The following is a 27,856-nucleotide window of genomic DNA, read 5'->3' as shown; positions in this document are numbered from 1 at the left end:
ATGGAAAACAGCGTTTAATACACACCTCGGTCATTTTGAGTATCTGGTCATGCCATTCGGACTGACCAACGCCCCCGCAGTGTTCCAGGCCCTCATTAATGACGTACTCAGGGATTTCATTAATCATTTTGTCTTTGTGTACCTCGATGACATCCTCATATTCTCCTCCTCGTTACAGGAACATCAGACACATGTGCGGCAGGTGCTGCAGCGGTTGTTGGAGAACCGCCTGTTCGTGAAGGGGGAGAAGTGTGAGTTCCATGTTGACACCACCTCTTTCCTGGGCTATGTCATTGAGAAGGGGCGGGTGAGGGCGGATCCTGTCAAAATCAAGGCCGTGTTGGAATGGCCAACACCCGCTGATCGCAAACAGCTGCAACGTTTCCTGGGTTTTGCCAACTTTTACAGACGCTTCATCAGGGATTACAGTCGGATCACCCTGCCATTAACCTCTCTTACCTCTCCGAAAACCCCTTTCAGGTGGACGTCTGCCGCGGCTGAGGCCTTCCAGCTCCTGAAGGACCGTTTTACCACCGCCCCAGTCTTGCTCCAACCCGACCTGTCACAACCCTTCATCGTGGAGGTGGACGCCTCCGATGTGGGAGTAGGGGCCGTCCTCTCTCAACAGGCAGCAGGTAACCTTCAGCCGTGCGCCTTTTTCTCTCGTCGACTCTCCCCCGCCGAGAGCAACTATGACGTCGGGGACCGCGAGCTGTTGGCCATCAAGCTGGCACTCGAGGAGTGGAGACACTGGTTGGAGGGCGCTACACATCCATTTCTGGTGTGGACGGACCACAAAAATCTGGTTTATCTCCGATCGGCCAAGCGACTCAACCCCCGGCAAGCCAGGTGGGCCCTGTTCTTTACCCGATTCAATTTCACCATCTCTTACAGACCCGGGTCCCGGAACGTGAAACCAGACGCCCTCTCTCGTCAGTATGCCTCCCCGGACCACTTCTCCCAGACGGAGTACATACTCCCACCTTCCTGTGTCATAGGCTCTATCACCTGGGAGATCGAGTCGGCAATCCAGACGGCCCTCCGGACGGAACCGGACCCCGGTACCGGCCCTCCTAACCGCCTCTACGTGCCCTCCCAGGTTCGGGCCCAGGTTCTACAGTGGGGCCACACCGCTAGGTTTACCTGTCACCCAGGGGCTCACCGAACCGTCACCTTCCTCCAACGGTATTTCTGGTGGCCCTCGCTGATTAAGGATGTCCGGGAGTATGTGGCTGCTTGCAGTACCTGCGCTCAAAATAAGCCATCGACCTCCTCACCCGCTGGTCTCCTCCGGCCCCTGCCGACCCCCAAGCGGCCCTGGTCACATATTGCTCTGGACTTCATCACCGGCCTTCCTCCCTCTGAGGGTAAGACTGTCATCCTTACCATTGTGGACCGTTTTTCTAAAGCTGCTCATTTCATTGCACTCTCCAAGCTCCCCTCAGCCCTGGAAACATCCCAACTGCTTACTGATCATGTCTTCCGCCTGCACGGCATTCCTGAAGACATCGTATCCGATCGAGGGCCCCAATTCACGTCTCGAGTATGGAGGGAGTTTTGCAAGTCGCTCGGAGCCCAGGTGAGCCTGTCTTCAGGTTATCATCCTCAGACTAATGGTCAGACAGAGCGTACCAACCAAGAACTCGAGGCAGCGCTACGCTGTGTGGCCTCCACCAACCAGGCCACCTGGAGCTCCCATTTGGCGTGGATCGAATACGCCCACAACTCCCTCTCGTCCAGCGCCACCGGCATGTCACCTTTCGAGGCCTCCTTGGGTTTCCAACCTCCCCTCTTGCCCACCATCGAAAGGGATCTCCAGGTTCCTTCCGTCCGACACCACCTCCGCCGCTGTCGCCGTGTGTGGCGGGCGGCCCGGTTGGCCTTACAGCGCACCAAGGACCAAAACAAGCGAGTGGCAGACCGACATCGGACCCCGGCGCCAGCCTATCAACCTGGCCAGAAGGTATGGCTCTCAACCAGACACGTGCCTATTCGGGCTGAATCTAAGAAACTCGCCCCTACATTCATTGGTCCATTTGAAATACACTCCCTTGTCAATCCTGTCTCGGTCCGGCTTAACCTCCCTCGCAACATGCGTATTCATAACGTCTTTCATGTGTCCCAAGTGAAACCTGTCTCTACCAGCCCTCTGTGCCCGCCGGCAGCCTCTCCTCCTCCGGTGCGCATCATCGACGGCCATCCGGCCTACACCATCAACCGCATCCTGGATGCGCGCCGCCGCGGCCGTGGTTATCAGTATTTGGTGGACTGGGAGGGCTATGGGCCGGAGGAGCGCTCCTGGGTGTCCCAAACGAACATGCTGGACAAACGCCTAGTGCAGGAGTACCGCCGGCGGCATCCAGACAAGTTCAGGTCGCCAGGAGGCTCCCGTTGAGGAGGGGGTACTGTCATGCCCTGTGAGGGCGGTCCCTCCATGGAGCTGCTCCACACCTGTTCTCCATTGAGGCAATCAGCACCGCCTTCTTAAGATGACAGCAGACCTCGACTCATTGCTGGATCATTGACAGAGTTACAGTCAGTGTCGGCTCAGTATCAGGCTAATGACTTACCTGTTCCAATTGTCTTCTCTAACTCCTCGTCTCTCACCTCAGGTCAGCTGTGGATTCCTGCCCGCGCTCCATCGCCGCCACCGTCTTGCCCCCCCGCTCCTGCGGACCCTTGGGACCACCGTCACTCGTATTCCTCGTCGGAGGCAGCCTCTCCTCTCCCTCAACAACTCTCGCCCCCTGCTCACTTCCCTTCGCACATTCTATTGTAATAAACCTGTTAACGCTCACCCTCCTTGTGTCTTTTCGTTCTGTGGACGTGACAAATGTGGAGTATTATGCAAAGTGTTTTGCTCTCCTGGTGTTTAGAATCTTGTCCATTATGCAGTACCATCGGGGAGGCCTGTGATTGATCACAAAATTCCTTCTGATAATGACCCGTTATACACACACATACACACACAGCGACAGGAATAACAAGTGGCCCTGCAAAAGGTGTTAAAGGCCATGCGGGACCCCAGTCTCCCAACGAGAAATTTTGAGTTTGATTCTAGTTTGTTTTAAGGGTTTTTGTTTGGTTAAGATTGAGGCACTGAAACATTTTGGTTAGAATCGGGAACATATCACAGTAAGAAAAGAAAATACAAAAGTTACATCCACCATTTTTTGAAAATGTTAAACATACCCTAGAAAGTTTAAGTTTCGTTTCTTGTTCACTGTGGTGCAAAGTTTTGCCCCATCAGTGCACATTTTATTCACACAGCTAATAGAGGCCGTTTAACTTGAAAACAAAATTTTACTTCATAGCTTGCAAGAATAACCTATGTTACTATTTTCGGGGTGAAAACATAGGCAAATGGATTTATTTATGTTAAGTACCCTGCGTCTAAATATGACAGATTTTTTCTAGTGTGGATGCCACCATATTGCGTTTAATTCAGTCCTAAAAATTGACACCATTACTGTCCCTATTTGAAGACAGTATCATCATTTCCTGAGATGAACACAAAAGAGGTGAAAATTATATCATACTCATTACATGGGGAGAAAACACTCTGTCATGGTGGTGAGCAATATAGAACCTCCCTTTCATGACAATTATTAATACCCTGTCCCATTAATTTGCAATATCAACCCCATCTCCAATGAAGGTTATCCCTCTGCTCAGTATGCAGGCAACCTGGCTACAAATTCTCAATTTCACATGCAAATGCGGTGCAACTGATTTAAATAATATTTGAATATGGATTGCACAGTGTGACTCCATATCACAAAGCCGTAAAAAAAAAAAAAAAAAGGTGGAAAATGCAAATCATTAACATGTAAGAGAAAGGTCATAGTCCAGACCTGTTAGATTTATTTTCAAACTAAAAGGCTTGCTGCTAAATTAAACTCATTTCTACAAGGCCTGAGGACAAAATTAGAGGGGATCAGCATGATTTACATCATAAAGCCAAACAAACAAAATCCAGCTCATACTACACAAGCAGCTTCTCATATGATAGTGGATTTAACTAGTATGTGATCAACAATGGTGGCTGCTTTTAAATGAAAAATTGATGATGTACCAAGTGGTAAGCTAGTTCATAACGATATGGCTAGGACTACTATAATGTTGTGTTTAATTTGCCTTAGAAGCCAGAGCTGGGAGTCACGTCACTCCCAAGTTGAGGGTGTACTAGTAGCAAAGTTGGAAGAGCAAGGAAAAATGGGATTTATTTTGCTATGTAGCAAGGCAGAGTCACTCATGCGTCACCAGCAATACAGTGCAACGCTTGTTTCTTTGCGCTTTGAAACACAGGTACAGCACTTTCACAGACAGAGGCTGGTTAATTCTCTGCATATGGCTTATTTAGTGGGCCATAAATACACAACAGTGGCTGTACAGATTACAAGTTTCACAGCTTTATTAATGTTTAAAGTGCACTTCTGCCATTGTAGATTGTTAAGTTAGGATTTTTGGGGCTGCTCCAACTTTCCGAGTTGGAAGTCCAACTTGAGGGGTCATTCCAGCTGAAAATTCCAACTATGAACTCAGAAATTCAAATGAAAAGCACAGTAAAGTTCACTGGAGCATAATTTTTCAGATTGTAAAGAAAATGCGTGGCAACAAACACCTGGAAGGTGACAAATGAAGATAAGCATGGTCTTGGTAGACCCTGCAAAAACCTAAATATACCACATATAGTAACTGTTGCAACACAGGCAGCAAATGCCTATGTGCTGCTGTGTCTTTGCTCCTCTCAGGTGTATAACAAAGGACTGATAGTGGAATCCTCACACAGTGGCATGAGTTAACTAAAAGGGGCACAAAGGAACCTAATCCCATGGTCCTAGTAAAACCCAGATGATTAGCACTGTCATGGTCGCCTATGCTTTCATATTATATACTGATTACAGCACATGATAAAAAATAAATAAAATAAATAAAATTTTGAATCAATTTAGAATCCAAAATCAATTCTCTCCCCCCACAATTGCACAGGGGTTGGCAAAAGCCGCCCAGATTCTTATGACAGCATTTCATCCACAGACACGTTTTCTCAAACAGTGGTCAATAGAGGCAAAGAATTCAGTGAGGCATGGAGATCAAAACAGAGGCACTTTACCGCAATGACCACCTAGTCAGTAAATGATCTGTTGCCTTTCTGGGTAAATAGCATGTCTGTTATAATGTGTATTTTTCCTCTATAGCGTGGTGTGATTCCTGCGTGTGAAAAAACAAGCACGAGAACTAGAACTGGCTCAACAGATAAGCGCTATAAATGTTCTGCTGACTATATACTGCATGTCAAAATATAGTATGTGGATGCTTTTATAAAGCATCCACATACTACATACAGGACCAGCCAAAAACCTTTGACTGGCAATGTACACCAGTCAAAGGTGTACACATGCATGTAGTGTATGTGTATGTACTACATACACTACATGCATAAATAGTAAAGTACATGAGAAAGTTTCAAAGTGATTTCTCTGTTCCTATCTGACAGAAAATTAGAAATTAAATGTGTGGCTTGAAATTGATTTTCCCATTTATTTAAAGCACAAATTATTTTTGAGTGAGTTTTTTGAACATCTGAAGTTCTTTCAACAAATGGCTTGTTAGTTACTTACTGACATTTAGAAAAATCTGTGAAATTGGGTTTAAAATTTTGCTTCTCTTGCCTGATATTAATTAATCAATATTAAAGTGATTGTCCTTATGTAAACCTTTTGGCACTCGGCTATTTTGTTTGGCATTATCTGGTTTTTCAAAGTCATTTGTGGCATTTTTGGCAATAAAATATTGGTTTTATCATTAGGTTATCATAAGTTGAATTCTGAATGACAGAATAATAATGTTTTACAGATAACATTTAGAAGGGAAGTGATCAGGAATCTAGGGATCAAAAATTAAAATTTACATCATAATTTTTCAATCGGAAGTAAATGACTGGGTAAATAAATAGTAAATGGGTTAATGCTAAAATGGCCATGAAACAACAGTGTCATACCTATTTGGCAAGCTTAGCCTATTAAATATAGATCTCACTACTGAGCCATCACACAAGCACATAGCATAAATCCTTAACAGGGTGGGCATATTGTACTGTGGATTATGCTCTTTCAGTCAGTTAATATCACAAATCCTTGCACTTGTTATTGTAATGTTGCAACAGGGCCTTATCAGGAGGGTGCAGGGATCACCACAGAGAAAACTCAATTTCCGGCTCATTTGTACAACAATCATCATCATCTTTCTTATCAGAATAGCCTGACACACGTGCTATCACAATTCTCTAGATGAAAAACAACTTCAAAGTTCCCTAATGTTTAGCAAAAAGTCCTGTCAATGAGTTCTTAGCTCAGTTGCTTATACGCCTTTATGACAGGTCAAATTCATCATGTCATATGCTTTTGTCACTTCAGAATGCATACGGTATAAATCAAGCTTTGTGATAATATTGTGAGTCAGTGGAAATGTCAAGCATTGTAATGACTTGATGAAGCTGGTACATGGAGAACTACATCTCTGAGGAGTACAGTATACTGAGACCTTTATCTGACTGGTACTGAAGCATGTCCTACATACTGAAAGTTCCACATGCAATAAGAAAATGATCAACTGTAAAGCTATCTTGGGAACAAATATTGCCTCACTTCTAAAAATGGTGTTGTGGTACATGAATACCACAAAGAACTAATAAAAAAGAAATTAAACATTTCCAAAAAATCAGTAAATTACAGTACCAGTCAAACATTTGCAAATGCAAAATGAAATATGTCACTGTTACATGAATTGAGCAAAAATACAAGTGTTAACTGCTCATCTATTAATTGATTGTAATTACACTACAGTTATATTAATCTGGAGGAATGGGTTGGTTCTTTTTAAAGTTAATATAGAGAAACAGTTTTTTAAATAGAGCTTCCGTGTTCACCTCAGCTATTGGAACACTTCCAGCACTGAAAATGGTCTACTGCGACAGCCTGAATTTCTAGACTGGCAAAAAGCATTATTCTCATTCCTGGTCTCATTGTCAGCTCTCATTGAATTCTGCTGTCACAGACTGGAGCCTGATGCTAAGCAGGGCTGCTGGCCTCCCTGCATGTGTCTATCTCTGTCTACATGCATACTTGCTGGCCAAAGTGGTGATGTAAGAAATCAGAGGTGGAGGGAAAGGGAGATGGGCAGAAAAAATAAAAAGAACAAAAAAAAAATGAAGAAAGAGAATAGTTGTTTTGCTCTTACAATGAACTACTCATCCACCATGAAGTGAGCGCAGAAAAAAGAAAACTCTCTAGAGCTCATCACTCATCCTGTGCTGGTGGAGCTAGACAGGTCTGTTTCCTGTTCCTAATATTCTTCATGACAGACTGTCCATTTACACTGCTGGCCTCGCTGATCCTCCTCTATTACTTTCAGGGTCTAGGGAAGGGTATACTTTGAGCAACAAGTAAGAAAATTGTTTCCATTTCCAGTTACAGTGACAATGTTAAGATGACTACTGGTCAAGTGTTCTTGGTGTTTTACTGGTGTGTATTAAAAACATATTCAAAACAACAATGTGGATTTCATTTGTGCAATACAGCACGTTATGAGGCGCTGGTGTTTTTTCATCTTTTTAATCTTGTGAAAAATAAGGCTAGCATAAAGTTGATGGTTAGAGTTGGAAATAATGAAAACGTTCTTGATTTGGCTCGCTCTGTTCCTAAAAAAAATCCACTATTCATGTCTAGTTTAATCAACTGTAAATCTGGTTCTCAAAATCTGGCTGTAATTATTTGTGTACTCTATATGAAGACTCTATATTCAATAATAAAATTACATATCCATACATTCATATAAATGGGTGAGTGTGTCCAAACTTTTGACTGGTACTGTATGAATATATATATATATATATATATATATATATATATATATATATATATATATATATATATATATATATATATAAACAAAGCAAATAAACAATATTCCTTCAACTGCATTTTTTTCCTGTGAAAAATGAATATAACTCATTAGCTGTTCTTTCTAAAATAATAATAGTTTTTGAGCATTTCAGTGTGGTGGGATATTCAACAAAAAACAAACAAGAAAATGTATCTTCACATCAGTCATCTTGGATACACTGTGTTTCTACCAGTTCTGCCTGTCTAGATTAGGGCTTTTCCTCTCCTTCCTTGCAGACAGCATCAGTGAGCTGCAATCTTCAGTGTTTCTATAGATTTCCAAAGGGGTTTTAATCCAGCCTTTGGTTTGGACTTATAAATACAGAGACAAAGCCAGTCGACTGTTGTCTTAGGTGTGCACTCTAGGTCAATGTACCACTGTTAGGTTACCCTCCGTCAAGGACTGAGGTTATGTTCCCTCAGAGATCAGTGTTTTGGTTTTTTTGGTTTTTTTTATCTTCAAAACTCCCAAAGTCACAGTCAGCTTCTTTGCTGCTGGAGGCACCTCAAAGCAGTTCAGCTCTTGTGGAGAGTTTACCAAAGCCAGGTAATTAAAATTGCACCAAGCATTCTTTGTAAAACAAGTGCATATATCACACTAATTACATGTTCCAAAAAGTTTCTTTAGATTCCACAATTTCACTTTAATTACAATAGACTTGAAATGCTCCACTTCCATGAACCCCATACTACATCCTATTAATTCCCATGATTAAAAGGCAAATGGTATTCCCATTGAGAATATTAATATGCACCTAAGTCAGATTGTCATTCAATTACTTTTAAGCAAGAATGAAAAGGGTGGCTACAAAGGGAATCTTAGCTGTCATTGAAACAGATTATTATTGTTGTTTTTTCCAAAACTAGTATTACCAGGGGGCCTTTACTAATTTCTAATATTTGCACAGGCTGTCTATTTACTTATTGCCATGGGAATCTGCCATATCCATAATCTGCAAAGGGAAAGAAAAATCTACTACAAATAAACTATCACATTTCACACAACACAGAGGTGGTGTGGTACTGCAGTTTTCTGATTTTAGAGCCTAGAAATAATCTGTTGCAGGAGTTTAAGTTTTACTTAAAAAACAGAAAGTACGTATAGGACAAAAGCAAATATATCCCCTTTGCCAAATGACACATTTCAGTTTAGTTCCATTTATTGTATATTATTACAATATAATTCTAATACTATAATTCTAATTCCAATAATAATAACGTGTTAATCACATTAATGTTACCCTAAAATCCTATCCGTGTGTGAGTATAGCACAGCCTTTCTTCATCCCAGGTAAAAGCACCACACACACACACACACACACACACACACACACACACACACAAAAGTCCACTAAAAAGTAAAGAGATGATAAAACTGGGGAATGCCTTTTTGGTGGTGCACTTGCCCACAAGGGAAACAGACGTGGTAATAGATGAAGCTACAAAACCAGGTAAATAAGTCTTTGTTGGTTACACAGGAGTACAGTATATGGGCGGCTTCATCATTTAGAGCAAGTGATGTAAACAAAGAAAAAGATTTATCCATAAAACTATCTGTCTCTCTAGTGACGTGAGTCAAGTTGGGTTTCTATTAAAGACAAGCAAATCTCTTGGCCATAAATAAATAAATAAACAAACTTTTTTTTTTGTCTAAAGCAGCAGTACTTATTTGGTTTGAATACTGTCTATTCTTCACATTCCTCAAGCTTCTGCAGCTGACTTTACTGAGATACCCTCCCATTCCTGGACTGGCAAAAGGGAATATCTTCTCAACCCAATGATTCTTTGCAACTGCACAAAAACTAAAAGACAAATGATCCTTTCTGTGCCCCACCATATCCAGAAAGGCATTTTGTCTACGTAATACAGAGCCAAGTACTGCTCTGAGTTTAAATGGGAAATGGGCACTGCTTTATTATGCTGCAGTGCCTTGAAATGAATGTGGATAATAGATATATTCACAGCGGTATTAATATCCTCAGAGTTCATCTTTTTTTTTTTTCTCCCCTCATTCTCCATTTTCCCTCTCACAGGCTCCAAAGTACTTTGCCCTTGGCTATGCCTTATACTAAATAGATTTATGAGAACATTTGTGTCATATTTCCTCTTTTCCCGGATTGTCAAGACAGATTGTCAGTGCACCACTGATTGAGTGGAATCACCACACAGACTTAGTTCCCATTGTCAGGCCCCACATATTCATCTCTGGGGGAATTTAACAAGGCAAATCGGCCAATGACACTTCTCTCCAGCCATTGCCACTCCTGTTAAGATGGGGTCAGGGGTATGAAAATAATAGACTCTATGACTACATTTCAAATGATTTGAGTTTCAATTCTTAATAATATATTTATAAATGAAAGCATATACAGTTTATACACAGGACATACTATCCAGCTTATAGCCTAAAGTCGAGGATAGTGCCTCACCCTAGAAGAAGATTTGCTTAGAATGCTCCTTTATGTTAAAGAGCAAGCCCGGACTCTACAGTGTATGTTGGGCAGCTGAATTATTAGTGCACCTGCTGAAATTTTACATTTTACAAAAAAAAAAAAAAAGGCACCTAACTGCTAAAACTTACACTTTCTACATCTCATGCAGCTAACTCGGATGAAAGGGGAGACTAAAACACACCATTAAATAAAAAAATACATGCATAATTTCTAAATAAAAGCAAATATATTGTAATGAAAGTAAGGGTTTACCAAAGCCAGTGGCTAAACCACTTTTGCAACCCAAGCTAAAAGGTCAGTCGATGCTATTAGTAATATACACTAAAGCCTTGTCCAGCCTATTCCATAGTCTACTGCAATACTGCCACAATTCACATTAATTACTTAGGTTGAGCATTCAATTAATCAGACAGTATGATGGTCCGCTGAATTATTGATGTCTGTGGGGAATACTGCCAAACGTTGAGCAAAAATTGCACCGCCATTAGTTTGGCATCCCATGTGATCAAGATAATATTGACAGAATTTGCAGAAAATAAAATAATAAAAATCTACTTGAAATTTTTGTGAAATTAAATATTAAAAATGTAAACATAGGCCTGTTATGTCAGAAGCTCATTCAGCACCAAATGGAACCAAACTATTCTCACTCCTGTGAACTGCACAGTGTTTGTATGAATCTGTGCAAGTCTAACAAAAATGTTGATTATATCTCACGTTATAACAGATTATAACTGCTCTGGAGTCATCTGGACATTTCATTTCTCAAAAAGTAGTGCTGTTTTTGTTTTCACAAAGAATGTACAAATTAATCAAAGTGGTTTTATCAATATCCTGACAAAGCCCGGTCCTTTGTCCTGTACAAATACCGTTAGTCAAATTATATTTGAAATTTTAGACTGTGAAACATTTATTCAAAATAATTATGGTCACCCAGAAGAAGCTGAGTTCATTAAAGCAAAGTAGTATTCAGTTGTTAAATGTGCATCCTTTCATGATTATGTTTCGATTATAGTTGTTTTAAGCTTTTCCTCCTGCAACACAAGTAAATACAGGTTATCATGTTGCAATGTTAATAAAATTCCACAGGAAACACTGACACTTAAATACTTGTCAATGAAAACTGAACAGATTTGATAAACAATTTTCAGGTACACATCCATCACTATGGAACTCTATTAGAGTGCCTATGGCAAAGAAATAGGTGAATTGAATTTATTAACTGGTACCAAACTGCTACTATACACTGGAACACTCAACAGAAACAGTGGTAACAACTATTGTGAAAATTCAGTAGCTCCTCTGTGTAGTTTAATACCACTAATGTTCTCCTATGCTACTAAAATAATTACTGAAGACCAATAAAGAATATACTACATTGCACAGACGTGTTCTATATGTGAAAAAATACTATCAAGTGAGAATTATTTAAATTAAAAAATACATAAAAGCATCTCACTCTACTTCCTTGTGTTATTCCCGCTTACAGGACCCGTGTACATAAAAGTATTTCAGTGAACAGTTAATTTGATACACATTGCAGTAGGTAAATACAAAGTGTTTAATGCATGTTTATATACTCTCAGACTACCTCAACAGTAGTCGGAAAGAATAAAAGGGCTCTTTGGGAACCATATTACCTGTACACTAGAAACAGTTCAATGTGACTGTGATTGAATGTTTTAGGCTGTTGTCATGCTGCAGAATGAATTTGTATCAGGCCAGATGTGTCCTTGATGATACTGTGTAATGGATAAGAATTTGCCTGTGAGCTCAGCTTTTACAAGACCAGTAAATGCTACCAAATCAAATGCAGTTCTATTCTGCAAAGAATCTCACTGCTGCATGCAGATATGCTTTATTTTGGAGCCCTCCAGTCCTTCAGCAGACAAAGTGCCAAATACTTTAAATTCTGAGTCATCATTCCAGAGCATTTTTTAATTTAAATTTTTTTTTTTTCTGTATCTTAGTTCTTGTGTTTTCAAAACTAGGTGCAGTGTATCTGAGAAATATCTTTTCTGGCTGCAAATCTTCCATAAAGGCTACTTTTGAGCAGACTTCTCTGAACTGTGTACCAGGGTCTCACTGATTTCTGCCAATTCTGAGCTGATGGAGCTGCTGGATCGCTTCCATTTTCGAGGGGAAGTCAGCTTGACTTTTGTCTGCTGCACTCAAGTTTCGATGGCCAACCACTGCGTTTCCAGTCCTTACCATTGGCTGTTTTCTGTGCCTCTGCAGAGGAGCTTGGATACCCCATTTCAAAACACTTGTCTGCTACAAGATATCTGCCAGAGAGAGATCTTGCTGATGACCACCGTGTGGCTTGTTGTTGTGCTCACTCTTCTCATGGGTGTAAAGGTGTCACTTCAGCAACCTCACATTTTTAATATAGCCTATTTACAAATGATGTTGTTCATTATCAGTTGTTTGCTATAATTGCTTAATTATCCACTGGGACATGGGATGCTTCTTTTTTTTTTTTTTTTTTTTTAGTCTGGATATAAGGTGATTACTTTCTCAACAACTTAGAGACTGATTATTTAAATAAAAAAAAAAAAAGAAAAAAAAAAAGAAAAAAAACAAAGCAACTTTTTGCTGACTGGGATGAGAAAAGGGAACTTTTTTAATAAAGTGATCCGAGCATCTTTGAGCTACCAAGCGTGTCATTTAAATCCTTAGGCCTTTGAAATGATTTATCAATAGAGATCAAAGATGACAGTAAAATGAGAAACTAGCCATCTCTTCTTCAGGCAGACAAGGAGCTCACAATAAAAATATAATTTACTCTTGAGGTGTGAAAAACAGGTTAAATTCTGCCAGATTGTAATTACTGCATATTGACAATATCATAATTTATAAGTTAGTCCTGCACAGAAATTGGTTTCTCAATCTTTGAAAGGTACCGCTCCAAAAAATAGAAGAACAAAAGAAGAAAAAGTCATTTGTTGAACATTATACTGCAAAGTACTACTTTAGTACTGTTTTTATTATACTATTATATACAATTTATTTTTCCTCAAAAATCCAAATATTTATTTTGACCATTTTGTTATTTCAGTAAAGGTAAAAGTGGATTTTGATTCTGATATACTGACTTTTTTCACAAGCTCTACCTTTTTAAAATATTTAAAATGTTGACAAAAAGTGCAGTTTACGGCTGATCTTCATTGTCTGAAGGGAGTCACTACTGCACATACCTCATGAAAAAATACTTTCAAGACCTTGTCTCTATTCTTGAGGTTGTAGTGAATTACTGTTATTTAATAAGACTGACCATTTTGTGCCTGTTTTTGTTTAATTCAGAAATTACAAAAGCAAGTAATTTAGGCAGTGCCATAGTTTGTTTTGTTTTGGGGTTTTTTTTTTGGTTTTGTTGTTTGGTTGAAGAATTTTTTCATCCAAGCTGACTGTCATTTGATAAAGTCTAAAGGATGGTACTTACTTTACTAATATGGTAACATTTATTTAAATCCACAGCGCACTGTTCAAGAGTGGAAAAGGGATGGCCTTTCCCCTCAACATCTGCAACTTGCTGCCCCTGCCTCCTTACATAATCATGTGGATTTTAATTAAGATTGACCTTTATGTAGGTAAGCTTTGAAAACAGCTGAATCCTATGAGGAATGAAGGGTCTCCTCTGAGAACATTCACATATGCTGGAACTGACTTAGTTATTGTTGCCCTCTAATCTCCATTATGGCATTTGTGCTCCTCCTAACAAGACAGCCTATAAGCTATAAAACATAGAATTGCCTTTTTGGCTAACCCAAGCTTTTTATAACAAACAGACAAACAAAATGGACTACAACAGTAGTGAAAGTGACCAAATAAGCTTTAAAATATGAGATGATTTTTTTTAAAGAAAGAGTGTAGACGAGAGGACTCTGAAGTAGCCAATCAAGGAGGGAAAAACTATGATTCCCTAGTGAAATTAGCCAGGATTGATTACCCTTACCAGTGAGGTTTATTAACTGAAAAAAGTTTAAACCGCTGTATATGACCATTTGATTATATTTGAATGTTCCACATCACTCCCAACATCACTTTTATTTAGCCACACTCCACAAGCCTCTAACAATTTATAATCAGAAAACATATGCTTGTACACCTGAGATTTACTGTAAGAAATTATAAAAATACAGAATTTACTTTAATTATTTCACCAATGAGAAGATGAAGGTTATCTGTGCTGCTGTGTCTTTCATATTATATGTAATTACTTTCTTTTGTTGGTCTCTCGTTTTAGAGTAAACATTAATTGTATTGTATATGCTTAGTATCACAATCCTGACAAAGCTTTACAATAATAACATTTTTTAAACCACGGCTTATGGTTTATATCAATAAATCATTAAACAGTAAGTGGTTCAAATAAAGTAACATGGGAAAAAGGCTTTCATGCTAAAGTAGTTCTGATTTTATATTAAAAGTGGAGAACATACATTGTGTATTAAGATGAATAGAGCACTTTAATCAATTTTCTATAGTCAGTTTGCCCAAAAGGAGACCAAAAGCTTATAAAAAAATCTGAAAATAGTGGCAAACAATTAACCCTCAGGGACCTAATCTGTCCCCAAAGGACGTTATCAGCGCTTGTTACCATACCCATACACCTCTTTAACCATCTGTGATATGAATGTGTTCTGAAAGTGGACAAGCAGCACTGATACAAAGTTGATACAATTCAAAATTTAAAAACTTGCCCTGACAACATGTGAAGAATGGGTGAAGTGGGTCTCAAACGTGTTAATGTTTTCGCTTCCTGTGGTTTCTGAGTTTGTAAATGCTATAAATCCTGTAACATAAAGTAAATAAAACACAAACACAGATAATAAAAAAAAAGGATAAAATTCTTACCTACGATGACCTGTGGTTACATTAGAATATTTTGTATCAAAATGTGAACAGGAGGCTTCCTACCTGAAAATCCAGTTTAATAGTATGGGGTGATCAATGAACGAACAGTATGTGGTGTAAGTGATGTACCAAGTAAACTGTTTCGTGCATCCCTACTTATCCCTATTTTCTTTTCTTTTCTTTTTTTTTTCAAAGAGGCATTTATTTACTGGTCTCAGTCAATTAATTGGTTTCTCCTTGAATAATTCATTTCCATGAAATGACAAAGTTGATACAATTCAAAATGTGTGCACATGGACATCTTAATATATGCAGCGGTTGAAGACTATTCAGCCCACTTACACAATGGCTGGCAGTCTCAGTCAAGTACATAATTAGTTGAATTAGATTAAATAACCAATTACCAGACTAACAAAGTAAATAAGCCTGCAGGGATTCCACCAATTGCTTGAGAATAGAATTAAAGTGGAATTAGTTTATTGACAGGCTGAATGACAGTGTGGTCAGACAAACAACTCTATTCCTGTCACAGAGACAGAGGCTGTTGTCAAAGGATGAAACATAACATAAAGTGTCCATATAGTAGTTTATTAATTACATCATTTAAACTGAGCTCCAGCTACCATATGTGACCATGGTGCTTATAGAGTAAAAGACTATAATGGCATGTACCACAAGGGATATTTTTAAACTATTTAAACAACAATAATAAATGTGTGTCTACATGGTTGCAGGTTCCCCTCCATTTTAAAATGCACTCTGGTAAATAGTACAGTGAAGTTGTCTATAGTGGAATATACTGTATTGGTATGTGACTGGATAGTTCTGAGACAATCAGGCTGGCAGACATACCTTTGCTAGCACTCTCCACATGCTCTAGCTCATCTGGAAACCTCAAAATTTCGACGTGGTTCTCTTCACACTTTTCAGCCAGGAAATGCAGAAGTGTTGTATTTTGACTGACAGATTTTGTGTCTCGAAGCTGAAAAAGAAAAAAAAAAGGAAAAAAGACCACATTAACCCAGATGTTTAGACTCATTTACTTGACAGAAGAATGTCTTCTTATTGGTCAAGTCACCATTTAATCAGTTGAGGCACGAGGTTAAATCATCACAAAATGTTGCCAAACCAAGAGGTTTTTGGATTCCTCAATACTTTTAATTCACTGAGACAACCTTTTAAGTTGAAGAGCTGCTCTTTGCACTTAAAAGCAATGACTTTTGTAACATTGTTTTTAAGGATGGCATTAGTTCTGGAACATTTGCAGCTTGCTGTCCCTGCCCTTTTACATATTAATGTGAATTTTACCATAGTATAAATACAATGGTTCTTTTGACTTAAAATCAGTTTTGATCAGTTCCTGTTTAAGTATGCCAAGAATTGGCTTTCAAATTGGACGTACTGTATGGTCTCTCTGGACTTTCTAACTAATAATATGCACTTCAGAGAAAGAGAGTGGAAAAAGAACAATATGATGATTTTTGAATGTTAACAAATTTACTGAAACAGCTGATTTTGTGGGATTGATGTATTGTATCTCTACATTATAACATATGTTAAACATATTTTTTTTTAAATTACAGTTAGTCCAAAAAGAAACACAAGAGGACTTCTTTGGGAGCTGATGCTGAGCATTCAACAAAGGAAAATTAATTCCTAACAAGCTTAAAGTAAAGCCTGAATTCTGGGGAACTCCAAATCACAGTGATTAAATACACAGGGAGAAGGTAAAATAAATGAGACCTTACAAAAATGTGCAACCAATTACTGAAGACTAAACAACAACAGATAAGGACACACATATGCATGTACAGTATATACACACATAATGATCCCACTCCTCTGAGAATAAATCATGAGAGCAGGAAAGTTTGAATGCAAGTAATGTACTGTATTTGCCAAGCGTGTGTGTGTGTGTGTGTGTTTGTGTGTGAGTCTGTGTTCATAAACTGAAGCTTGGATTCTTCACATCAGTGCATAGAAAACTTGTTCCATATTCATTCCCCACCGTGATTGCTATGCTGTTTGAATGGCATGCTGGGAAAGCTAATTAGCACAGCCCACCTCTGTGTGCTCATACTGATAATATCCATCCTGTAAACAGCCTGCAGTTGGACATGCCCACACATGTACACATGGAAACACATGTGCGCTCATGCACACACATTTTAGGAAAAAGTGCAGGCAGAAGCGCACCGTCACGCATCAGCTCATTTCACTAAACACAACTGAGATTCATGGCATTTAAATTTGTTTATTATATCTCCAAACTGTCATTACTGCACATAAAAGCAAATCTGCTAATGCTAATGTTAAAAATATAAAAAGCAATAATAATAATAAAGGGTAGGGTGTACTTTAAGATTAAATTATACTATTTTTACATCCCAACAACAATCAATAAATCAACTGACCTGAAAGTCAAATTTAAAAAAGAAAAACTTTATCTGGGGCAGTCACAGTTCTATAAAAACTCTGTCCAGTCACTGAATGCAGCTGTATTTCTTTATCTGTTGTTTTCAACAAGACTCAGACATGTATTCTGCATGTTCTCTTGCAGATATCAGGCAGGTTATCTGACGTTATCACCACTAAAAAGTAAGATGGCCGCATATCCAGTTTGAGCGTCTGTCCAGTATTGTTAGCTACGCAGTCCATGCTGAGTATAGCTGGTAACAGATACCATATTTAAATAAATAAATAAAAAAGTAGCCCCTTCTTCCACTTCATATGGAGTTTGGACAAGCTCAGCCAGGAAGTAAAACCTACTGAAATGTGAATGTGTGCCTCACTGTTAATATTTGTGATAATAATCATACAGCTCTAACACAATGATCACATTAAAATTCCTCCTGGAAATAACACTCATAACCGATTAAAAATAAATCTGCAACAGCACCACTGCTGAACACATAAATGTCTATTAATAAGTTCTGTTTGCTTCTTAGTCTGGTCAGCACTTTTCCATGCTTCTACATGTAAACAGGGACGTTTGCTAATATCTGTGGATTTGATGGAAGATGCCTGAGGACTATTAAGACTTAGTATTTATTAGTTGTTACCGAGTCAGTCATGGACACAAAGAGCACATCTTGAATTATTCTTGGAGGTGCATTGTATCACAGTCTTCAGACACACACCTCTAGATTGAAAATATGTAGACTGCATGTAGCAGCAGTGGAAGTTTATATGTTTAACAGTAAAGTATTCAGGAGTAACAAGTTCCTTCCTCCATATCTGTGCCACAGGTGGTTCTATAACTTGACAAAATAATACCATAATTTATTAGCATACATTTTAGATTGTATAATCATTTATTTATTGATCTAAATATTTAAACACTTAAACTGTTTCATCACACGTGTCCTTGTTTTGCTTTTTTTTCACAGGCAACAGGTTTTCACAGTGACAGAAGATTATCCATCATCTCAAGACCATGCAAAGCGTCACTCATTATCCACTGCTTTATATTTATAACTTCATATTTATTATATACAACCAACACTGATTTGCCTCTTTGCAAAATAAAAGCTGACAAATGGTCTCCGAATGGCTGTTAATGTTTTTCTTAAGCTTCTAAGCTACTGCATGACTGAGTTCACGGTTCATGGTTTTACAGCAGTAGCATACCTGAAGAACATCTTGTGGATAAAAATGTGGTATGTAAAAATGTTTTTGAGTTAAATTATTTAACAGAAGACAAACATTTACTCAAATATTTTCTTTTTTTTGTCCAGGTTTTATTTCTTAAAGGTCCAGGTCTTCAGCTAGTCCAACTGCAAAAGAAACAATGGGTTGGATTTATGTTTAAGCCTGCAGTTAACAATCCAGGCTAACAATCCATTGTGTGGTTGGCCATGGAAACCCACCCCACAAAGCTCCTAGTACACAATTTTCATACTGATGTTAATGCCAGAGGAGGCAGCAATGCACTGATGACTTTTATGCACTATGTGTTTCAGCACTAAGTGGTCCTGCTCTGTAACTTTACGCAGTCTGACATTTCATAGCTGAGTTGTTGTGGTCCCTAAACACTTTGCAATAATATTCAGTGAGCTCTTTATGATGACCCCTTTCACAAATGTTTATAAGGAAGAGTATGGCCAAGTGCTTGATTTTATACACTTGTAACAATAGGACTGAAAACACCTGAATTTAAACAATAATAGGTGTAGCCCAGTATTTTTACTCATATAGTGTAGCACTATTATCATTGTGAGGTGCATTTTTCTGACATAAGACCGAATTCCCAGAATAAGCAAGTTCCTAAATAGATTACTGTGCAAGCTCTACTCAAATTTATGAGTTTCAAATAATGTGCACTACTTCAGTGATATTTGTACAGTTAAATGAAAACAACAAAAGAAACACAAGGCATTACAATGTCAAGTTAAGCACTTGATAATGCATGGTTGATATTTATAAGGTAGAAACTACAGGAAGAATAGTGTATATAGTGGTTGCAAGTACACTGTAGTTTAAAGAGAGCATGCTAAAATAAAATGAGGAATCATTGGTAGTAGTAACACATCCTGCTCAGGGCCTCTGCAAGGGCAGAGGGAATCTGTATAAAGCCCAAGACGCTGATGTTAGTTTCACACTATTTTACATCAGGATTTTTAGTCAATGCAGCTTTGAGGTATCGTGAGAACTGTGCCAGGGGCTGTGCAGTGCCTGGGCACATGTCAAAGTTCAGAGCCATTTTAATCTTAGTCCATACCTTGTACTGGATAGTTGAAAGTTTGTGCTAAAAGTGACTTTTACTGTCAGAGCTCCCAAGCTCAGGAACAGTTTCCTTTAGCAGCTTAGCACCTTCCTTTTTACCTCAGATGTGTGTTTTTTTTTTTTTTAACTACCCATATAAAATATCTCATATTGTACAGTAACTACTCAGAAATGAATGAAGTGTAAACACATGTCACTATTTCAGACAAATCTGTTCATTTGAAGTAGATTGAAAAACAAGCTTCATTACTATGTTGCTGAAAGCAAATTCTGAACAGTTCTATCATTCAATCTTTCATAAAAATAGGCTTGAGGTAACATAATTTCAAATCCTTCAGTAGTGCAATACTCTCAGATGTATGAGGAGTAAGAGTGGCAGAATATATCTCAGGCAAACAAGTTTCCACTTAAATATCTAGATCGGAAATAAATAAATGAAACAATAATTAACTGGTAACCAAAAGCAGTGGCAGTGGGAATATACAACCCTCACATTAACAGAGGACTGTCGGCCCTTGATTGCTCAATTTAACTCCTGCAGATGGAACAGCTCAAAGGCCAAATATATTGCATGGTTACTCATAAAACTACATATTACACTGGATCAGAAGAAAGACAGAAAAAAAGTAAAAGTGGTATTTGCATAAAAAAGTACACAAGGCTGCTGAGAAAAAGTCCTGTGAATGCAAGGCACATAATAATGTAAGGCTGCCTTAATCCCAATATAAATACATGTTCTTTGGTGTTTAAAGGCACTAGAAATTCTAATAAAAGTGTAATTTCAGCAGAAATGCTGTATTTTTTTATACAAGGTCAGAACTGTCAGGTAGATGACTTCCTTTTACCAAGTCAAGTGCTTCCCATTTAATCCATCTTACCTCAAACGCAATTCATTTCCAATGTGTTGTTTAATGATAAAGCAATGTCTTTTAGTTAAGCAGAATTTATACATTTATAAAATTTGTTTATAAAATATACTGAATATATGTGACCAGGCTGGGTTCCAGGACATCTGTGAGTCCTCCACAGGACAGGGGATTGTGCTGGGGGACTCAACCTGGAAGGTGAAGGTGGGTCAGTCTATGTCCTTCTCCTTACTGCTCATTCCCATCATCAACCTCCTCCATGATGAGCCCATTAGGTTCCCCAGACCTGCCACCTAGGGGGCCATTTACTTGATTGACTAAAGTGAGAAAGCAGACTTTTTTCCCTTGTCCATCAATAATGGCCCAATCAGCCCCCTGAGACGTTGCCAGGCTCTACACTGATATTCCACACTGATTCAGTCAGCTTGCAGGAATACCGAAAGTGCAATACATTCAAAAGCGCTTTCTGCACGAGCAATCTGGAGGATTGCTTACTTCTCATATGTGCAGAAGGTGGTGGATTTTAGAATTAACACATAGCTAATATGCAAAAATCCAATGGTGAGTGTTTTTATATTTCATGACTGATTTATCAGAGATGGTCATTCAGAATACATCAACTTTATTTTCTTAACAGCTGTAGCAGAGCTAGAGAACAGCAGTTTGACAAAAATAACACTAAACTGAACAAAATTACCAAAACAAAAGGAGAAATTTTTTTTTGGATTTGTTTTTCCTTCTTGAATGTGTTTGTGTGTGCTGTGTACGTCAGCATGTTTCAGAGCAGTTTTCATGGAGATGTTGGATTTGTTTAACATATAATGTTTCTATACTACATAAGAGATTTAGTTGGAATTTAGTTCAAAATATGAAAAGTTGAACTTGCATAACTAATAATAATGAAATTTTAAAAGTAAAGAAGAGTGAATTGAACATCAATACAATGCGACCAAAGGCATGGACGTATAAATATTGCAATAATGTCCTTTTTTAGCCTAAAATGTTGATTGTTTACTTATGTAAATCAATAACATATGATAACAAATTTATACTTTAACCTACTAGCTTTAGTTTATACTTTATACTAGTTTATACTTTAACCTTCTCGTGGTATTATTTTATAATCAAAAGCTAAAACCCCACATTCGTTGTATCATGAATAATCCTAGCTGTGTCGGCTGTAGGGCTGATGGCTTCGTTGTGCTTTTGTAAGTATGTGAGCATGGCTGCCAGTCTTCTCTTTCACACCTTTGGATGCTGTGATTTTACCTGGCAGTGAACACAGATGTAGCCTTTGCTGGCAGCTTTATACCTCCCAATGTTTGTGTTATTTTGTCTCTTGAAAAAATTTTTCCTCCTCCAAGGTGAAAGCTGAGGAGGACGGAAAATGTTTGCTGTTTGTTTGTCTGTCTGTGCAAATCTGGATCACTTTGTTTAAAAAACTTTCTGAATCATCTCTAATGTTGGAATCCAGTGGAGTAGACAAAGTGCAATTCTGTTTGCAGATTTAAGGTTTCTGAATGTCCTTTACAAATTTGCCATCCTTCAACTAAAAACAACCTGATAGAGGTACAGCTCCGACTTTATTAGATTTCACCTTCTGTGGTAATTTCTGTTCATATTTTAGACATTTTCATATGTGCTGTGTACATTACCTTGCAAAGGAAGCTGATGTTGAAACCAAAAGTTTGGGCATTTCTTGAGCCAGCATTCATGTAATTGCCAACCAGCAATACCAACTCCAAGAGTTTGAAAAAACCTTCACTCTTCTTCACCTCTTCACAGGCGAACGTCACATTCATGATGTCTGGCCGGATGTTATTCACCTGCTCCTCGAACGTCAGCTTGAACTGAATGCCATTGAGACGTGGTCGTAGGAGTTTTACTGAACTCATCTGAGGTGAGGGGGGAAAAAAAAGGAAAGAATGTAAGTCATGTTTATTGTATAAAAACCAATCAACCAAGCACTTTCTTAGCATACCTACTTTTGTAAAATCACCCTGGGTTTGCCATAGTGCAAGCAAACAAATACTCACTGCTAAAAATTTTTTTAAATAAATACCAATACTGAGCATTAGGAATTGAAAAAATGTTCTTATTTCCAATAAGAATGTGCAATAACAAAACATTTTTTGTTCATCTGATAATAATTAACAAATCAGTACATCTTTGATAGGCGCACGATTTTCCTGTGAAATCTGACACACGAGATTAATGCGTCATCACACACAATGCAATGAGCTCATTATCTGGGTGAGCTGCCCTCAATATATGTATGTGTATTAAGTAAGGAGCAAAACTTTGCTGACTGCAAGCAATCTGTGACTTAGTCAACAGGCAAACTGCACTTGCATGCAAGAGCACTTGTTAGACAAGTAACATACAACTGTATATGAGAAGAAATGATCAAAGCACCAAAGCACAAAAGGCTTTTGAATCTAACTGTTATAGATTTCAGTGAAGTATTGCTACTCACGGTCTAAAGGGTATTTGAAAAACATTGTGAGTTGGTACTGTACACTAAGTTTTCATAAAATGAGCAAGCAACAAAAAAATAAATACATTAATAAATAAATAAGTATAGAAACTCTATATAGCCGTACCACCTATCACCAACATGTTGAATCTCAAGTGTAAGTACTGCTGCAATTAATAAACTGCAAATCCACCTTACACATTTTCATATTTTCTACTTTCATACAGAAATCTATTAAACAGATTTGTCTTAAATAATACAAGACTACAATCAATACTTATAGGCTTGGCAGTAGAAATACTAAGAGTGAAAAACAAACAAGAAATGAATAAGATATATTGCTATACATACCCATAATTCCCCCCCCCCCCCCCCCCCCCCCCCCCCCCCCCCCATCAGTTCTTTGTGGCATGGCTGTGCACACTCAGTCACTTACTCTCGCTCACAAACACACAGACACACACACACACACACATTCCTTCCCTCTCTCTTACTTGAAATGATTTGTCTACAATAAGAAGAAATTACACACTGAAAGCAAGCATGCTGGTGACAGCTCTGGCAGAGAAAAGCTTGAACATAGCTTATTTCCCAGGGGAACTAAATATCTCTACAATGAGGAGCTACTTCATCTGTAGGACAGTATATGATCACTACATTGGTGAGATCAGGAGGGAAACTTGCCACCCTCTGCTTCATTACATCTTCTAAAAGACACAGACAAGTAAAGAGAATAACTAGTGTAATGTAGCATAGCTGTGAGCCCCAGGTCTACTCTAGCATTTCTTTTGTAAAACTGTATAATGTACCTCTGTGATCTTGTTGTAAAGTTACCTTTAAAGAACACTTTCTTTTATAGTTGCCTAAAGTGCTGGGTATTCACTTGGTAAATGGATGGCAAAAGCAGTTAATTAAAAAGTAATTACAGCTGTAACTAAGTGGAAAGGTCAGAGTAGCTTGATGATGTACATTCTTTCCCCTAGAACAGATTTACAGTAAAACAATTTAACCTGACTTTGCTGGTCATCCTTAATAGTAAGCGTTTCAATTAGAAGACAAGTCCAAAGTTGATTTTGTATACAGTATAACAGAGAAAGCTTGATAAAGACAAGTTAATGGTACATGTTTAAAAAAAAATATTGCCAAACCATCAAAATAAATAGAACAAAAAAATTTTTATGTATAGGTAAAACATTATAGATTTGGCCTTTATTCTCTTTTAATCATAGTTATTTTGAGTATTAGACATAAAGATTACTTTCTGAAGGTCCAAAAAGGCTTCCTACAACATTATTTATCTTACCACTGCAAAAGACAGAACTTTGGCTGGTCCTGGCAAATTGATTAGAGGATTGGGATACAGCACCAAGTCAGCTGACGTCAAGTGCATAGTTTTCAAAGGACTTTATTACAGACAGGATTGGTAGCCTCGGGGTATGATTTTATCATGAGACAAAATTGACAGCTGATGTCAAAATATGGCATTCAGTAAGTTCTTGATGCTGAATTCAAATCAAAAATGATTGAACTATTCTTTGCTCCAGTCAAAAGGACTCTTTCAACCACAGCCTCAGTCATTTGGAAATTTTTCTTTTTTTTTAAAAAAAAAAATCCTTGTCAAAGGCTACCAGTGTCCAAACCAAGCAACTCGCCCCCAAAAAGTGAGTGTGTAATGAAGCAAAAATTCCATTTTTAAACAGTGCGTGCTTGCAAATACTTCACTATAACATACAGGGAATGTGATTGTGTAGACTGTTTTCTTGTTGGAATTCGGGAGGCAGCGGGCACCAGAAAATTATACTCACCACAATGCCAAACTGCTCTGACTCCACAAGCTCCTCATATTCACCCTTTAGTTCCGCTAGCGCATTCAACTCTTTCTGCTCTGGCAGGTTCTTTATCAGGTTCTAGAAATGGAAGAACACACACACAAACAGACAAATGTGCACACGCACGCACACACACACAAAGAGAGAGAGAGAGAGAGAGAGAGAGAGAGAGAGAGAGAAAGAGCGATACTGTTAATGCAAATGTAATTCTTCTGTCCACATCAACATAAAAATCATTACACAGACAAGGATGACTGCTTATCTTACACAGAAGGATGAAAAAAGTCCATAATAGGAGCGTGTTCTTATTTAGTGCACCCGGTTTGCAAATAGTTTGAAAACTACAATTATTTCTTCACGGACACACGTCTTTCCTAACCAGTCAAATTGCAGTTCACATCCATGTCTGTACCGAGTCACACAGCGAAGACTGTAAAGGAATTCAGTAAAAAATATTCAAGTATTTCAAAGGGGCATCACTGATGATGCTGCTGTTGGATGGACTGGATCGCTCTGCATTTTCCTCAGAGTCTACCAGCGACTGACAACACGGGGTATTAATGATGAACCAAAGAGCTCCCAAGAACTGTGAGAATTATAACAGTGAAAATGCTATATGTGGTAATAACTTGAGTATTTCTTAACAAAAACAAGCAACCACAGCAGGGGTTAGTAATGTTGAATGGATGTTAGCAGAGGAAAACAGGGGCTAAAATGTGTGCTTATTCATTCAGACTATAATGAAATATTTGAAAGAAACAGTGATAGTAGATACTTGATCAACAGAAAGGCATAATATACAAGTGGCCATGACTGTGATGTTTTACGCTTTTTTTTTCCTAATAAAGTCGTGACTTTATTCTCTGAGAATTTCATATTTTTTTGTCTGTTCATTTTTTTCCTTGAATATTACCCTACTACCTCACTTTTTTTTCTTCCTACAGTGGCCCTGATCGGCAGCACAAAGGCATAATACCATGCTTTGTAGCAACACAATTTATTTATATTAAGCAGCACAGAAGCATCAGTGTAATACATGAACTTCTGCTATATGGGCTTTAATACTGTCAAACCAAGTATTTTTCATTTTATATAATTTTCTTTATTGGAACAGATTTCACTCAGAATACACAGTGGTTTGCTGATGGACTGGAAAAAAGAATGAGAAGATAAGGTCACATAGTCACTGCTCACTGTTGGTTCATTACTATGAAAATGGTGGACCTTAGCCAATTACTGAACCTGACAAAGAACTACAGATATCCAAATTTCTGCTGCATTATCAATATCACCTTGCTACTGTCTATAAAATACATGCACTATTCACTACTGTTTTATAAATTTACTTCGCAAAAGGAGAAAAAAAAAGTGATGGTGAGGTTGAAGATAAAGATGGAGATGAGGAAGATAATGGGAGGGGCTGCGTTTTCTGTAAATGTTAATTGTTTGTGTGAAGGTCAGCCAAGTTAATAAAATTGACCACAGCGACTTTTCCACCTCTTTTTCTCAGGGGAGAAGAGAGGAAGAGGTGCCCTTTTCCAGTTCCTCACAAAGCTTCCTTCCTCATTAGCTCCCCAAATTTATTCAGCAGGAGCAGACTGGCGCAGGATCACGTGGCCAGATGGGAGCCTAGACAGGGAAAACAGAGAGCAGACACAGCTACTAGGCTACAGGCCTGGCTGACCATGCTATAGACCTCAGCAGCCACCACAGTCAACATGGCCAGAGTCTACTTCCCACTAATGATGACATCTCTGTCCTTCCCTCAGGGAATTCAGCAATATAAAAAGTGAACCATAATGCAAGCCATGCAGTCCTGTTTGGGACGAAGCCATTAAATCAAATGTTTCTTGCTATTGCCAAAGCCCCAATTAAGGTCTGCAGCAAGCAATGGTGCCTTTATAATGAAGGCATTTGATGTCAACAGTAACATAAATATTTTTTAGGATATATAATAAAAAAACATAACAGGGCAACAACAACAACAACATATTTGTGTAATTGTAAGTACAAGGATCATGCTTAAGTTAATAATGACTGGGAACACTTTGGATAAAGTTTTTCTGAAGACTTCTATTTAAATGTGTTTAGACTGCTCAGGTACAACTGGAATGGTATCGCTGTCCAAAATGCATAATATTCATTTAGAAACCAAGTTTCATTTAACCACACAGACTAAATTTTATGTAATAAAATTCAAAAACCTAAAAACTATCTGCTGTTCTGCTGGGAGATATACTCAGAGTGCAATAACCTGTGAATAAAGCTGGTCTCATGAACTCTAAAAGATAATATTAGCAGTTGGATTAGTACCAGCATTGTCTGACAATGTAGTGTTGGCTCTGAATAAAACAACATCAATATAGAGTCAAAATGTTTATTTGCTGGAATAGCTATAGTTAATACTGTGGCAAATCCAATCACTTAGCTTATTCTCTGGCAAATAATTAAGGATATATCTTCACACTCATAATGTATGTCTGTAATGTAAGTGTCTTTGAGTTGCCAGGTTATGTTTGGAAATGAGAATTGGTTCTCAAACATTTTACTTGGTAAAAAAAAATGTTTAATGATGATAAATTTCTAATATTGTCTGTTTCTTTCTTAACCGAGGCACTACTTTTACAAAGCATGTAAATTCAAGGTAGAGCATAAAACATATTCACCTTACTCCAAATATTTGTCAGATTTGCCATTTCTAAAG

The 27,856-nt window shown here is 38.2% G+C and overlaps 1 protein-coding gene across 2 annotated transcripts in view; it reads right to left on the bottom strand.

The window, feature by feature from the left end:
- diaph2 (diaphanous-related formin 2) overlaps positions 1 to 27,856 on the bottom strand; it is a 382,484-nt gene that overhangs the window by 117,630 nt on the left and 236,998 nt on the right. For both annotated transcript variants that reach the window (XM_030738657.1, XM_030738656.1), the window contains exons 22-24: positions 25,129 to 25,230; positions 22,503 to 22,742; positions 16,109 to 16,238 (exon numbers count right to left, since the gene is read on the bottom strand). In XM_030738657.1, coding sequence (XP_030594517.1) covers positions 16,109 to 16,238; positions 22,503 to 22,742; positions 25,129 to 25,230 — 472 coding nt within the window. The remainder of the gene's footprint in view (positions 1 to 16,108; positions 16,239 to 22,502; positions 22,743 to 25,128; positions 25,231 to 27,856) is intronic.

The sequence above is a fragment of the Archocentrus centrarchus genome, chromosome 10 (assembly GCF_007364275.1).
Source record: "Archocentrus centrarchus isolate MPI-CPG fArcCen1 chromosome 10, fArcCen1, whole genome shotgun sequence".
In the NCBI taxonomy this organism is placed as follows: domain Eukaryota; kingdom Metazoa; phylum Chordata; class Actinopteri; order Cichliformes; family Cichlidae; genus Archocentrus; species Archocentrus centrarchus.
Note: the sequence above shows the minus strand (reverse complement) of the source record. Positions and strands in the feature narration are given on the sequence as shown.